General features: G+C 46.0%; 1 protein-coding gene across 1 annotated transcript; it reads right to left on the bottom strand.

Moving 5' to 3' along the window:
* Positions 1 to 920: 920 nt before the first annotated feature.
* On the bottom strand, positions 921 to 15,223 carry Pipox (pipecolic acid and sarcosine oxidase). Its single transcript, XM_076870709.1, has 8 exons — positions 15,022 to 15,223; positions 12,298 to 12,446; positions 3,813 to 4,026; positions 3,349 to 3,531; positions 2,943 to 3,089; positions 2,432 to 2,590; positions 1,772 to 1,847; positions 921 to 1,493 (listed from the first exon to the last, which is right to left on the bottom strand). Exons 1-8 carry the CDS (start codon positions 15,133 to 15,135, stop codon positions 1,363 to 1,365), a joined length of 1,173 nt encoding a protein of 390 aa, XP_076726824.1. The 5' UTR covers positions 15,136 to 15,223; the 3' UTR covers positions 921 to 1,362.
* Positions 15,224 to 15,597: the final 374 nt, after the last annotated feature.

Genomic DNA, 15,597 nt, shown 5'->3' with positions numbered 1-15,597 from the left:
CCCACTTGACAAAGGCTGAGGTTCAGAGAACCACCTGAGATCACCCAAAAAGCAGATTTGGCATGGAGTTGACAGGGTCACTGGCTTTTATATCTCACTGGAGAAATGCTAATACATGTGCCTAGATCTTTAAGGACTGAGGCAGTTAAGAGCAATTGCCTGCGTTGTATTTTCCTTGGGAATATTTTGCCTCCTGTTCCTATTGCCCATTCTTTCCCACACAGTGACTCCTCCTAACGTATCTACCCCACCCAGCTCCAGCTTTCCTCTTTCCAAAGCATTTAAAATCCTGTTCTCCAGGATGAAACTGGACCGATGGGGGGGGGGGGTCCCCCTGCTTGGGTTTCACCTGAGTGCATCCAAGTCTTGCCTGAGTCCCTGTTTATACCCTTTAACCCTCCAGCCACCCTGGGGTCATTATGAGCCCGTTCCCTTCCGAAGCAATTAGTGCAAGGAGGCCAGCCGCCTTGGTGCTGATGCTGTTTCATTAAGTGGGAGCAATGCTAATGATAATAAAATGGCACATTTAACATTCAAACATTGAACAGGGTTTCTAAGCGAGTGTGTCTCGCTCCTTCTTTCTGGTATAACAGTTCCATCTTCATAAGGACCTGACAATACACCTTAATGAGAGACTGGGGAACTGAGCATCTTTACAGATCTAGAGAGAGGATGAGGACGAGACAAAGAATTCAAAGAAAGGGGGTGCTGAGAGAGCGTTGAGGGGATAGAGATTCTGTGGATGCCTAGGGTAATGGATTCTATGGTGCTAATTTAGACAATTAGAGCCTGTGGGAAATAAGGTCATACAGAAAGGAAAGCCCACTGCAGACTTTTATGCAATGCAATTATTTGTTTGTTCAACAAATCTTTTTCAGGAAGCATTTATTGTGCAGCTAGGGTGAGATGGTATGGGAATTTTTTGATGGAGGATGACTCTAATTTTAGGAAAAGGAACCCCAAGGGCATTAGTGATCTAGGTCTTTTGTTTACCCTCCCCTGGGCAAATTTAGCCAAATCCACCCCATGTTCATTGAATGTCCCCAATAAAGAGAATTTTTTTTAACAACCGTTTTGGTCTCCTGAGCCAGTCCCTATGTCACTTCCCTATTGAAAGATCCATCTCAAAGGTCCTTGCTACTCTGAGATGATGGAACATCTAATTGGCTTTCTAGGAGGGAGAGAGAAGGTCATTGAAATTGGGGAGCTGTCTAGAGAAAGAGGCAGACTCAATTACTTGGTGTTTGCAGGGATTTCAAGAGAAGCAGGAGTTTAAAATGACATCCCGGGGCCTTTCTTCCATCTGAGAAGTCCTCCCCAGCAGAGGGCTCCTGAGCACAGAAAGGAGCTGGTGGTCGAGGGTCAAAGATGGGCTTTGCCCAGGCCAGAGAAGCGGCTGATTCGGAAAGGTGTCAGATCATAGGACGGTGTTAATTTCATGCTTAATTCATACAGAATCTTCCCCACAACAGGGGACAGCTTGAATCCATGCCCTAGAAGGAGGAGAGCAGATGGTCAAGCATCCTCAGGGACCCAGAGTTTGGGCTCTGGAGATGTTCTCCACTTACCCAGAGAGGGCTACTTTTCCTCTTGGTCTTACCCCAAAGCCAGAAATCACCTCCCACCCTGGGTACCCCTTTTCTGCCTACCCGGCCTCCTTATACATTCAATGTCCAGGATTTTAGCCCTGTGTGGGCTAGAAAATACCATTTTTCCTGGCACTGAGGTAGGTCAACTTGTGGGCACCCCTTCCCCTGATCCTCATGCTCACCAGAGAATCCAGCACCAATGACAATGTTGTCATACTTCGGGTGGCGATCGAGAATAAAATTCTTATCAGGGGTGTTCTAGAAAGAAACAACACACTTTTGTCTTTTGAGGATGGGGAGGAGGAACTATAGGCTTTGACGGGAAGGTACTGGGCTGGATTTCTTTCCAGAAAGAACGAGCTGGGGCACATGCATACTTCCTGGGGGCCAGTACCCACTCTAGGTGTGCCAGTCTTCCTCATTCATCCATCCGTCTCTCTCCTCCTATTGAGCTATGAACACAGTAGGTGCTCAGATCATCTTTGTAAACTAACTTTAGTCAAGATGCCTCTGGCTCTGATGACATCTGTCTCTTTTCTTTGTACCCAAAGTCCTGCTCAACTGGAGCATCTTGCCACAAAAATCTTTTAGAACTCTTCTGGGAAATATAATGAAGGACTACCAGGCAAAAACTAGTTGCCTAACAACAACAACAAATACAAATAAACCCTAAAAGGCCCTTTCTCGTGGAGGTGAACCAACCCACAGAAATTAGCTCATTTGTTTGAAGCACTGTGTCAAGGGTCAAATGGAGTCAGGCCTGGCCAGCACAAGGTCTATTGGTCTCCTTCCCCTATTCTCCAGAGCCAGAACAGGCCTGGCGAGACCACCAGTCCTCTTACCGTGTACATGCAATGCTCCATGATGTCGGGCTCCGGCCTCAGGCCAGGTAAGTGGTCTCTGACAAAGCGGCACAGGATCTGGACATCTTGGATGTCTGAGAAGGCTGTGGGGCAGTCCCGCTCCTCAGGGTCCACACTGTTGCCATGGTGATAGCAGACCTGGCCCCCATCAGAGCAGTGTGGGCGGTGATGCTGGCCTTCCACATGCACCAACCAGCAAGGGGAAGGCGTGGACACAGGATGTCCCCATCCATAATGACATATACAGTGTGGCCACATGAGGTTGCCTGGTGTCCATCCCTGAACCCACCCTATGATTGCAAGGAAAAAGCTCCCTTGGCTTGGGTCTCTAGGCAGCTGAGGATCTCATGCTGCAAACAGCAAATAGTAATGAAGTAGATTCCTGCTGCTGTCCACTGGGACCTGGGGGAGACTGTGAAGGGGCAAGTTAGAGCAGCTGCCCCAGATCTGTATGGGTACCAAGCTGTCCTCTCCTGACCTCTCTGCTCACCTTCATCAGCCCTGGGTACTCTCCCGCAGGCAGCCCATAGATGTGGTGGGGAGCCAGGTCGAGGCTCAGGAAGCATGGAAAGGCTTTGGACACGCTGTAGCTCCCAGGAACCTTCTCTCGCCAGTAACACACATTGATGCGCAGTGTCTTGAGGCAGGGGAGCAAGAGTGTGAGAAAAGCAGAAAACCATGAAACACTGTAGTCAGTGAGAGCAGTCTCTTCTGGGGTCCTGCACCCTTTCATACATCTGTCCTTGTCTTACCCAATTTTTTTGTTTGTTTGCAGTACTGGGGAACCAAACCTGGGGCCTTGCACGTGCTAGGCAAACACTCTACCACTGAGCTACACGCCCAGTCCAAGGCTTCTTCTCTCAAGCACTGACTCTCAGTCTTCTGGTTTCTCCTACCTGGAGAGGTAACTCAATTCCCAGGGGACGGAGGAGCTGGTTGGTCCAAGGACCTGCAGTAATGATCACGCTCTTGGCTTGGTAGCTCCCAGAAGTGGTTTTCACCATGACTGGTTGCCCGGGTCTTATCTCCATTACCTTCTCCCCATCCTGCACTGTGCCTCCTAGCTGGCGAATCGCTTCCTGACAAGACAGAGCAGGAAAAGGTGAATTAGTTGTGTAGGTGGCTTACCCTAGTGAACAAAGAGCCCTTCAGTTAGGGCAGCCAAGAGGTGGCAGAATCTAGACCTCCTCTCCCAGGTTGACAGCGCCAGCAGGGTAGATACAAATGCCCTCTCCCAAAAGTCAAGATCAAAGCCAGCAGGGCAAAGGCCCTCACCCAGAAGAGGATCTGAGGCTGGATGATTGACACCCAGGATACCCAAAGCAGGAAGTTGGATTGTCCCAATGCTACCCATTGTCACCTGGAGGACCCTGAGGGCCTTGTCGGCATAGAGGACACCTCCGGACTTGTCCAAGAGCCCTACTTCTCCCCTGGTGAACTGAATATTTGGGAAACGTTGCTTTAGTTCTCCAGATGAAAGATACTGGTGTTCTATCCCCTGCTTCAACAGAGTGGCCTGCATTGTCTTTAGTTCTGGATTCTCCTTCAATGCCAGCAGCAGTAGTTGAGTCTGCCTGTTAGAGAAAAGACAAGGCTATTTGGGTGAAGGTAGGTGTCAAGGACCTTCACATTCATTCTTCAACAGGTTTCCCAAGTGAAAGCAAGTCACAGCCTCACGTTCAAGAGCAGGAGAAGATTTGGTCATAACAGTCCTGGCTTCTAGCCCATTCCCAAGTTTGCCATTGGCATTCACTATTTTTTTGCTTGTCCTTCATCCTGCCCTTGAGAGCAGAGAGCCTAAGTTCTCTTTCATCTTCCATCCCTTGAAAATGGTAGATGTGCAATGAGTTTGATTTCTTCCCTTTCCTCCCATCCCCTGAACCACTCTCTGTTGATCTCTCTTTTCTGTTTCTCTCCCACCCTACTGTTCCTTCTCCTCTTCCCTTTTCTCATCATATATTTTTGTCACTTCCTGTGTGTCTGTCTTTTATTTTTTTTAATATTTATTTTTTTAGATGTAGTTGGACACAATACCTTTATTTTATTTATTTATTTTTATATGGTGCTGAGGATCCAACTCAGGGCCTCATACATGCTAGGTGAGAGCTCTACTGCTGAGCCACAACCCCAGCCCCTGTTTGTCTTTTAGTTCCTTCTCAGAAGCTGCTTGTTTTGTGGAAAAGGTCCTATGTTGAGAGATCTGGCTCTGCTTCTAACCCTGGTGTGACCTTGATATGTCCTTGATCTGGAGACTTACCAGTCCAGGCCCAGATTCCTCCTCTGTGACATATGCCTGTTGGACCTTTGGTGGTTCCACACCAGATAATATCCCCCTTCTACCCAGGGACAAATGGAAATAGCATGAGCCATATTTACATTTGTCACATAGCTGGAATTCCCATTCATATTTAGTGGGCAGAGATCAAGGACCCTAAATCTGCAATGCTTGAGAAGATCCCACCCCAAATGCCAACAGCACTTTCATGCACAACCCCCCCATGGATGGTCTCTCTGGGCTCTAGCAATAAATTCAATGATTCTCTGATTTTGTTTTCCCCTATACCTCCTTCTGTCCTTCTTTAAGGGATTGAAAGATGTTTCTCTTTAAATGTTTCCTGCTTCTCTATCAAAAGAAACTAGTGCTCTCTGTGGCAGGGGTGGGGGGTACTGTTTAAATAATGAGATGGTCCCCCTGGGCCCTTGGGAATGGTCCCTCTCAATTTCGGCAGCCCCACTGACCAGCGGCATCCTGGTACATCCCCCAGGTTCTGCGTATAAAGCTCGTAATAGCCTATAATGGAGTCTCATGGATATTACATGCTTCCAAATCCCACATTATCTGGTTGGGGGGATTAAAGAGAAGATTGGGAGGGGGTAGGGACACAGCAGGCCCGGGGGCCGGTGTCAGTACACAGAGCCGCGCAGCGTGCCCAATCCATTTGCCATGGCCCCCGCCTACCCGGCATTCACCACTGGTGAGATAGCAACGCCAGCTACTGCCTCTTCAGAACTCAGCAGAGGAAAGACGCTGTAGAAATCCCCACCAGCCAGGGAGACAGCCTCTGTTCGGTGGTTCCCAAAGGACTTCAGATTGGTTTTCAGATAATGAAAGTTGCCTAGTAAACTTTTTGGTCAGCAAGATAACTAGAAAGCCACCCAGGAGGTTGGGAGTGTAGCTCAGTGGCACTTGCCTAGCATGTGTGAGGCCCTGCATCCAACCCAGAGCATTGCAGGAAAAAAAAAAAAAAAGTCACCCACGTGGGTTTTCTGTTTTGTTTTGTTTTTGCAGTGCTAGGATTGAACCCAGTTCTCTACACATGCTAAGCACGTACTCTACCACTGAGCTATACCTCCCAACCCCTGGTGTATGTACTTGTTCCCTGTTACCCTGATGAGGTCTGGACTGGGTAGCATTCTGGGAAAGACCTGGCTTACACCTCACCTATGCAAATATAACGTCAGATCTCTGGCTTGGAAACTCCATAGCAGCATATTCCAACTCCTACCCGCCATATAGCAGCCTTGATCTCTCGTATAGTCTGAAATTTACTTTCCCTCTTTTTACCCTTCTTTCCCTCCTGCCTTCCTTCTTTCCATCTTCTTTCTTTCTTTCTTTGAAATAAGAACTCTTGCAGGGATGTACTGTATTGGAAAAATGAACTCATGCCAAGACAACGGGCAAATCTGTCGAATTATGAAATGCTGAGTGATGTTCTAATTCCCTAGCTGTCCTGCGGTGGACGAAGGGGGAGCTCCCCATCCCTAGGAGTAATCAGCAAGCTGATTCTGCCGGTGAATGTAATTGTGCCGATTGTAATCATTTTGCTCCAGCTCTCTGCCCCTGTGGCATTTATTTCTTAGCCCAGATATTGATCTAACAGTGGGAAATTTTCCATCTGAATTTGTGATGCTGGACCCTCCCCTAGTCCGAAGACGCATTTGGGAAATTCTCATTTTCCGTGGATCACAGCTGAGCTATTTGGCCTGAGGGAAACCGTGCGCTGCTAGAGAAATGCCTTGGATTGGAGAGAGATTTTTGACCATTATGAGCAAATCGGAAATAAATGTAAAACACTGCCTGGAAATGCAAAGGCCTGTCATTATGGGAGATAGGTGAGAGGCTCCTATGGGAAATGCTCAGAGAATTGGAAATCAGTCAATCAAAACCAGGATGGGAGAACGAGCCTTTCCCCCCAGTATGAAGACAGATGACTTCCATGGGCAGATTGAAAATCATTTAAGTGCTTATTTTCTTAATGGCTTTTCCTAGATCCCAATAAATAGACTGCTTGTTCTGCATCCGTTTCTCACTCATGTGATCCAGGCCTCCCCTCTTCTTTTTCTGCTCAGACCCAGGTTACAAAGTTTGGGAAGGAAAGGGTGAGTAGGGACAAAGGCATCTTCAGGGGAAAAAAATGACCAGGAAATGATTGGCCAGGGCTGGCCTGGAAAGGAGGGTTTGAAGCCAGCCCAGGTTGCCAAGGAACCCTAGAAATTTTGTAGCTCCCACCTCCCAGAATGCCCAGCGGCTGTGTTGGGAGTATTAGGTATGAACTGTACCTTCCTCCCAGCCCCAGCACTAGAAAGAGGTCATTGAAGATTCCTCCCAAGGGCCTTATTGACTCTTCGGTGGCCTCACACCTATGATGTGACATAGGGAGCTGGAAATCAGGGATTTCCACGGGTTTCTAGTGCAGAACAGGGTGCAGGGTGGTACTGAGAGGAACTGGTAGGGGAAGACAACTCTCCCTGCATCTTCCGCCTCCCATCCCAAGCTCCAGCGTTCCCCTGGCTTGGTTAAAAGTGCCAGGCAAGCCAAGTCTCAGAGTCACCTTGGGGAAGGGACTTGGTAATGGCTGCTGTCTTTGTTGGTTTTTGGAGGCGCTCTCTGTGTTTCATCTTCCGCTCAGTGGGCCGAGGTGGAATTGGTTAACAAAGACTGCTCCAGGGAGGGGATGTGGCTGACAAGCCAGACACTTCGCAGACACAGGAAGCAGCAGCTGCGGAGGGGGCCACCAGGTTCTGCCAGCAGCTGTACTGCCTACGGCTGTGATCTTGTCTGATATTGTCAGCGAAGCAGGGGCAGCTGGGGTCAGGAGCTGGATAGTAGGACTCAAAGGGAGAAGGAGGGGCAGGAAAGAGATGGTCCACAGAGCTGGGCTTTGCTGTTGGTATCAGCATCCTGGCTGTACGAATCACAAAAGATTCAGACCTTGTGATCTGACACATGTGTCATTGTCTGTTCCCAGAATATATGCAAATATTCGGAGCCCACCCATGTTTAGTATGCCGCTGTCACTGGGAAGCAGCAGAACAGAATAAAAAGAATTGGGCAACCACCTTAACTACCAATTCCTAAAAATGTTGTTTTTTTTTTTAATCATCATCAAATGGCATTAAGTACACTTATTTCTATCAGTCATATTGTGCTGGTTCTTCTAGAAGAATCTAGAGAGAAATAAGAACCACAAAGATGATGAATCACTTAGAAAATCAAAATTAAGAGTAAAAGCTAAAGCAATTTGAATGGCATTTAGCCCAAAGGTAGACAGCTCTATTCAGATGCCATTCTGAGAACAGGAAATATCTATCTGCTCTGTTTCTACTGAGGATAAGATCCAAAAAAATTTAGCATGCCTGAGTAAATTAGGATAGCCATAAGAAAGAACTTGTTAATAGAATAATAACAATAATAATAACACTTAGCTCGCTACAGCACTTTAAAGGTTTTTAAAGCACATTCACATTACTCTTCATTTGTCTTAATTGGGGTTGTGGGGTGTCAAAATAGTTTTTTAATACAGGCTATGAACCAGGCGCCGTGACCCACACCTCTAATTCCAGCAACTTGGGAAGCTGAGGCAAGGGGGATTGCAAGGTTGAAGCCAGCCTCAGCAACTTAGCAAGACGCTGTCTTAAAATAAGAAATAAAAAAGGGCTGGGGATGTATGAAGCTCAGTGGTAGAGCACCCCTGAGTTCAGTCCCCAGCACAAGGGGTGGGAGATACAGGCTATCATATTTTCATGTCTTTAAAATTACAGTAGCAGTCTTTTGACCTGGGATGATTTAGGCATGAACTAGTTTGGAGACAGGGAAATGAATGAATAACATAATCATTTTGTGGTATCTTCTAGATCAGGGACCAACAAGTTGCAACCCAAGGATCAAATCTGGCTTTCTGTCTGTTGTCATCTGGCCAAGATGGTTTTTATATCTTTAAATGGTTTAAATAATACTTAGGGTCAGAAGTGTTTAAATACTTGGGAGCAGAAGTGTTTCAGATTCTTCTGGATTTGGGGCCATTATTTAAAAATCAAAAGAAGAGCTGGGCACAGTGGTGCATGCCTGTAATCCCAGCAGATAGGGAGGCTGAGACAGGAGGATCATGAGTTCAAAGCCAGACTCAGTAATGGCAAGACACTAAGCAATACAGCAAGATCCTGTCTCTAAATAAAATACAAAATTGGGCTGGGGATGTGGCTCAGTGGTTGAGTGCCCCTGAGTTCAATTTCCGGTACCAAAAAAAATCAGAAGAAGAATAGCATTTATGACACAAGAAAATTATATGAAATTCAAATTTTAGTGTCCAGAAATAAAGTTTTATTGGAACACATCCAGGTTGATTTATTTACATCTTGTCTGCATTGCTTTCACACTGTAACGACAGAATTAAACAGTGGCAACAGAGACCATATGGCCTGAAAACCTTAAGATACTTACCAAGTGGCCTTTATAGAAAAAGTTTGCCGACCCCTGTTCTAGATTGAATATAGTAATTATATGATTCACATTAATGCATCAAGTTCCTGACTACTATACCAGGCACAATAATGGACATCTATAGTCCCAGCTACTCAGAAAGCTGGGGCAGGAGGATCCACTGAGCCCAGAAGATCAAGGACAGTCTGAGCAACATAGCAGGCCTCTTTCTCAAACAAATAAACAAACAAAAACCAGCAATAGAGGCAGGAGGATCAACAAGTTTAAGGTGGGGATGAAACCCCTGGGTTCAATCCCCAGTACATTGGGAAGGGGAAAGACCCTGACTACTCAGGAGTAACCCTCTTATAAGGTAACAGGGAGAATTAAACGAGTTTTGTATTCAGGGCAAGTTTCCCTTATCCAAAATACTTGGGATCAGGTATGTTTCAGATTCTTCTGGATTGGGGGCCATTTTCATATAATGAGATGTCTTGGGGATGGGACCCAAGTCCAAACCCAGAATTCAGTTATGTTTCATATACACCTTATGCATATAGACTAAAGTTAATTTTAGTGCTCCTGCATTTTGACTAACCAATCACATAAAATCAGGTATTAGATTTTCAACTTCTAGTGTCCTGTTAGTGCTCAAAAGTTTCAGATTTTGGAGCATTTGGGGTTTCGGATTTTCAGATTAGGGATGAACAGCCCCTAATTTCTAAATTAATAAATGATGAAGATGATGACGATTTTCAGGGTACTTTTCTAAACCCATTACATACTTATCCTCACAACAGCTCCATAGAATAGATATTATTATCCCCACTCTACAAGCGAGAAAACTTATTTTACTTATTTACAAGTGAGAAAACTCATCCCCATTTTACAAGTGAGAAAACTGAGTCTCACAGAGGCTGAACAACTTGCTCTCAAACCACACAGCTAAGTACATAAGAGCTGAGATTTAGAAATAGGCCTGACTGGTTCCAAAGTCCTTCCAAATCCCTCACCTGCCAATTAAGAGGATTATGAGATTATGGGAGTCTCCTATCCAAGGGTCCCTTTTGCCTCTCTTCTGCAGTCATTCCTGTGGCGTCTGTGATTGTCTTCCCTTTTGTCTCCTTTGTGTTTTGTTTTTCCAGGTGCTGGAATGGAACCCAGAGCTTTATGCATGCTAGGCAAGTGTTCTACCATTGAGACCTTGTATCTTTTTTTGTTTGGTTTGGTGTTTATTTTAAGAGGGCCTAAATTGCCAAGGCTGGCCTCAAATTTTGCAATTATCCCTCCTCAGCCTCCTGAGTAGATTGGGATTACAGGTGTTTGTCACTGCATCTAACTCCTCCCATCCTTCTTCCTTTATTGCACAATGGACCCAGGATATAGCTGACCCAGAATAGGTAAAAAGGACCATCAGTTATTGAAAGTTGCCAGGAAACTTCACAAAGTGTCATTTAATCTTCAAAAAGCTCCATGAGAAAAGAGAAGTGAAGAAACTTTTCTAAAAATCATATAGCCGATAATACCTAGAGCACAAAGTCAGACCCAGGCTGTCAGGCTCCGAAAATGTCTCCCTCTAAAAGACTCCAGACATTTGCTAGACATCCCTTGGTCCTCTGCTGGGAAGAACTGTACCCTCCAAGGCTTCGGGCATTTCTCCTAGCCCAAGACACTCAGCAATATTCAAAGATGACTGCCAGGAAAGGGTCCCATTTCCAGGCCACCCCTCAGCAAGACATGCTCCTTTATTTGGGTGCTGGGTGCATTAGCTGCCTCTGAATAAGTCCTTAATTAGCTGCCCTGGCTGTATTTGCATAATGGATTTCACTTCTCTTAAGTTAATGGTGTTTTTGCAACAGAACAGTAACCTTTTGGTTCCTGGCCATTAAAATAACTGCCATCCTGTGGGGTAGAGCCAGGGTTATGTAAAGGAAGTTCAGCTGAGAATCACAGAGGAGGCCAGAGGGGAGGCAAGGGTGGTCAAAGTTCCCATTGCATCACAGGTTTTCTGCTTTCTCCCCCTGGATTGTTTGAGAAGGTCAGCAAGGAAGGAGTCCTAAGGGTTAGAGAGAGCCACAGGACCAACAGGGAAATAATAGCTTCAAGCCACTCCTGGCAAACATTCTGGCATGAGGAGCACCCCATGTTCATTTGGGAGGTGATAGTAAGAGAGAATGAAATGAATTTATAGGGTTTTTTGCTTGTTTGTTTTGTTTTTAGTCTAGATGGACACAATACCTTTATTTTTTTATGTGCTGCTGGGGATTGAACCCAGTGCCTCAAGCATGCTAGGTAAGCGTTCTACCTCTGAGCTACAATCTCAGCCCCAAGTTTATAGGGTTTTGATGGGAGGTTGAGGATCCAGCATAAAAAGTTAGGATATTACAGTGCATATAAAACATTGGCAGCATTGGCGCACACCTCTAATCCCAGAGGCTTAGGAGGCTGAGGCAGGAGGATCACAAGTTCAAAGCCAGCCTCAACAATTTAGTGAGGCCCTAAGCAACTTAGCAAGATTCTGTCTCTAAATAAAATATAAAAAAGGCTGAGGATGTGGTTCAGTACTTAAGTGCCACTGGATTTAATCCTTGGTTTAAAAATAAAATAAAGGGGCTGGGGACGTGGCTCAATTGGTAGCGCGCTCGCCTAGAGTGTGTGAGGCACTGGGTTCGGTTCTCAGCACCACATAAATGTGAAATAAAGATACTGTGTCCACCTAAAAACCAAAGAAATAAATAATTTAATAAATAAATAAAATAAAATAAGGATCAAGAAAATAGCCTCAGCCTCTACTTAAACCACAACCTTACAAGAGAACTTCGTAGACGTATAAATACAAAGTCCAACAGGTGCCAGACAGGCCTACCCAACTCTGGGTATCTGCCCACTGTGTCTCTCCAATAGTTTTCCTAATTCAAGCTCTGTTGGCCTAGGACCCAAGGTCTAACCCATTCCTAGAACTCAGAATTTGGCAGGAGCCAGTTGGACCTGTGAGATGATAACGACAGTGTACTGAATTCTTCCAGGTGACTGGCACCTGCATCTCACCCATTGCATTTCAAATGTTCATACCCTTCCTTTTCACAGGTTAAAAGCACTTCCTGGTATGGGGCCCCTTGATTCAAGGAATTCCTCCCCAGCCCACCTGTGCAACTGGGTTCCAGCCTCTTGCTCCAGCTGGGCCCAAATCCGGTAGCCCTCATCCATCATCTTAGTGTAGAAGTCTTCAGGGTAGGCCTTTCGGATTATGCGACTCTGTCCATGGGAGCTTCCTCGGGAGTGTGGAAGAAAGAACTAGAAATGGAGACAAGGGAAGCCATTACCTCTGATGCTACATCCCTCTTTAGGGCCCATCTCATCCTGTGCTGTCAAACAAGAGCCACTTATTCATCAAATATTTTCATACAAGCTTTTCGAATTCTTTCTCAGCTAGGCGGGCACAGTGGCACACACCTATAATCCCAGAGGCTCAGGAGGCTGAGGCAGGAAGATCACAAGTTCAAAGCCAGCCTCAGCAACTTCGTGAGGCCCCAAGTAATTCAGTGAGAACCTGTCGGTAAACAAAATACAAAAAAGAGCTGGGGATATGGCTTAGTGGTTAAGTGCCCCTGGGTTCAATCCCCAGTATCAAAATAAATAAATAAAATTATCTCTCTCTTTTTAAAAAATTTTAGTTGTAGATGGTCATAATATCTTTATTTATTTATTTATTTATTTATTTATTTATTTTTTATGTGGCACTGAGAATCCAATCCAGTGCCTCACACCTGCTAGACAAGAGTTCTACCACTGAGGCTCAATCCCAGCCATCTTTTTTTCTTTTTTCTTCTTCTTTTTAGTACTTGGGGTTAAATCCAGGGGCTGTTAACCTTTGAGCCACATCCCAAACCCTTTTTATATTTTATTTTGAGATAGGGTTTCGATAAGTTGCTTAGAGCCTTGCTCAATTGCTGAGGCTGGCTTTGAACTCACGATCTTCCTGCCTCAGCCTCCCAAATTGCTGGGAATCTACTGCCTCGGTGATTAAGGTAGAAGTTCTTCAGTAACACTAAACTCGTCATTCTTTTTGCAAACATCATTCACATTCCACAAATTCCTTTTTTAGCTGGTCTCCAGTTGTCTTGCTACAATCTTATCCACTTGGACTTACAGAAAAGCAAAATTAGAAAAAACCTTCCAGATTATTCTAATCTAGCCCCCCTCGTTTTATGGATAAGGGAAACAATGCTGACTATTTCTCTGTAGCTTCAGATCACTCAGGATAGGAGAACTATACTGGGATTTAGCAAAAGATGAGGGTTTCCTGAGAGGATGAACCAGGAATCCCTTGGGCTATGAGCAAACTGATAGAGAAATGAAGATTTCTAACTACTCAGCTCATTACCAAGAAAAGTACACCCTAACCAGCCTGGAGAGCTGTAGGCAGAATGGCAAGGGAGAACCCAGTGAGGCAGAGCCTTTCGCATGGTGGGCCTGCATTCCACTCCCAAGGACCCTGCAGACACACAGAGTCCACCCACATATGCAGTGGTTACTGTGGGCAGCACTGCATAGGGTCACCTTTCCTTTAAGGAAAAATAAGATCTGTGCATCATATTCCTGTGCATCTTACCCTGTGCAAGGAAGCTGCTATTGTCACCGGAGTAGTTCCCGGGAAGGGGGACCTCTACTCAGGACAAGTGAGGTCCTTGGCAAACATGATGGAGAAGAATTTCAGCATGTACTAGTCAGAGACCCAGATTTATTTAGGAAGCAGATACAAATTCAAAGGAGTACGCAGGGCCATCTCAAGAGAGAGAGGTCTTTTGGGGTAAAGCAAAGAATATACATACATTCAAGGGAGAATATGGGCCATCTCCAGAGGGAGAGTCAGCAACCTCTTAGTCTGTTAATATTTATAAAGGAACAGTAGCTAGGGGCTGAACTAGAAGTAGAGTGAGGGCGGTTACACAATTTCATGCCAGTTTTACCTCCTCCCCACCCCCTCTCTCTTTTGGCAGTACTAGGGATGGAACCCAGGGGCATTCTACCACCCAGCTACAACCCTAGTCCTTTTTATTTTTCATTTTGAGACAGGGTCTTGCTAAATTGCTGAAGCTCACCTCAAATTTGCAATCCTCCAGGGTCAACCTCTGGGATTCCTGGTGTGTGCCACCACACCCACTTCGTGCCAGTTTTTGCAGCACTTGCCCATTGCCCCCACTATGTTACTTCTTAACAAGCATGGGCCAAGGGCAGGGGCTGGGTGGCTCATAGGTTGTCTGCTTTGCATTTCAAAGATTCATGGGCATTCCCTGAATTCCAAGGATTCATGGAGCTGCACTTCTGAGGCTTAGTTGATCTTTCTTTCTCTGTATCCCCAAATTCCTATCTCACTACTACTCAGAGGAGACAGAATAGATAGAAGCTTCTGCTGGGTTTGGGGATAAGAAGTTGATAAAATGCAGGAAACAACCCTACCTCTTTGACTAAAACATCAACCCTTGCCCCTAGGCAAAATTATCTTTATTTAAGGTTACCCAGAGCAGAACTGATTATTTTTCTGGGCTGGATCAACTATTTGGGCACAAAAGACTGGGTAACAGGAATAAAAAGAACACAACCTGGGATACTTCTCAGTCGTGAGTAGGAACCAAGAGACAGTAAAATGAAGAAATGTACTTTGGAAGGCCTGCAGGGGTTGAGGGAAAGTGGAACTTTGAATCGTTATGAAACACAATATTAGCATCTCAACTACAGACTGCCCAGAATTTGTGACATTTGGGGTCCTTTGGCCTCACTTATAACCCCTTAGCTCTGGGAAGCCCTCCCTAGGAGAGGAGAGAGAGACACAGTCCTTAAGGTCCGAAGGGCAGAAAGGACACAGTACCTGCTCCAGCAGGAGGACTCTTTTCCCGTGTTTGGCCAGGTGGTACGCTGTGAAGCAGCCCTGGATGCCTGCCCCGATCACAGTGGCATCCCAGAGAACTTTCTGAGTACCCATGATGCCCACTTAGCCCTACGGCCACAGAGCCCATGAAGGAGACGGCATACAAAGGCAGCACCAGGCTGCAGGGAGAGCAGGAAGACAAAGTCCAGCATGGCCAGTGTTCCCACAATCCCCTGGGGCTGTGTCCGGCTCCTTCCTCCTCCCTCCCCCAAAGCCTGGCACAGGGCTTAGCCTCCGCCCCCCTGGCAGAGCAGAGCTGGATGGTCTGATTTGTGAGGTTTAGCCCAGCTCAGCTGCCAGCCTCACCCTTGCATCCCTCTAGCTTTCTATTCTTGGCTCAATTATTGTCATGCAAATGGGCTCCTTCCTATGCCACCTTCCTGTCTCATTATGATCTTTGTCTCAGGACTTCGGCCCTGGAATTTCAATGCCTCCTAGACCAAGCTGGGCACGGGAATGCTGCCTCCCCCTGCTGGCTTTCCTCTCCTCGGCCTGATTTCCTTTAGAAATTCTGCA

Source organism: Callospermophilus lateralis, chromosome 11 (genome assembly GCF_048772815.1).
Source record: "Callospermophilus lateralis isolate mCalLat2 chromosome 11, mCalLat2.hap1, whole genome shotgun sequence".
Lineage (NCBI taxonomy): Eukaryota > Metazoa > Chordata > Mammalia > Rodentia > Sciuridae > Callospermophilus > Callospermophilus lateralis.
Note: the sequence above shows the minus strand (reverse complement) of the source record. Positions and strands in the feature narration are given on the sequence as shown.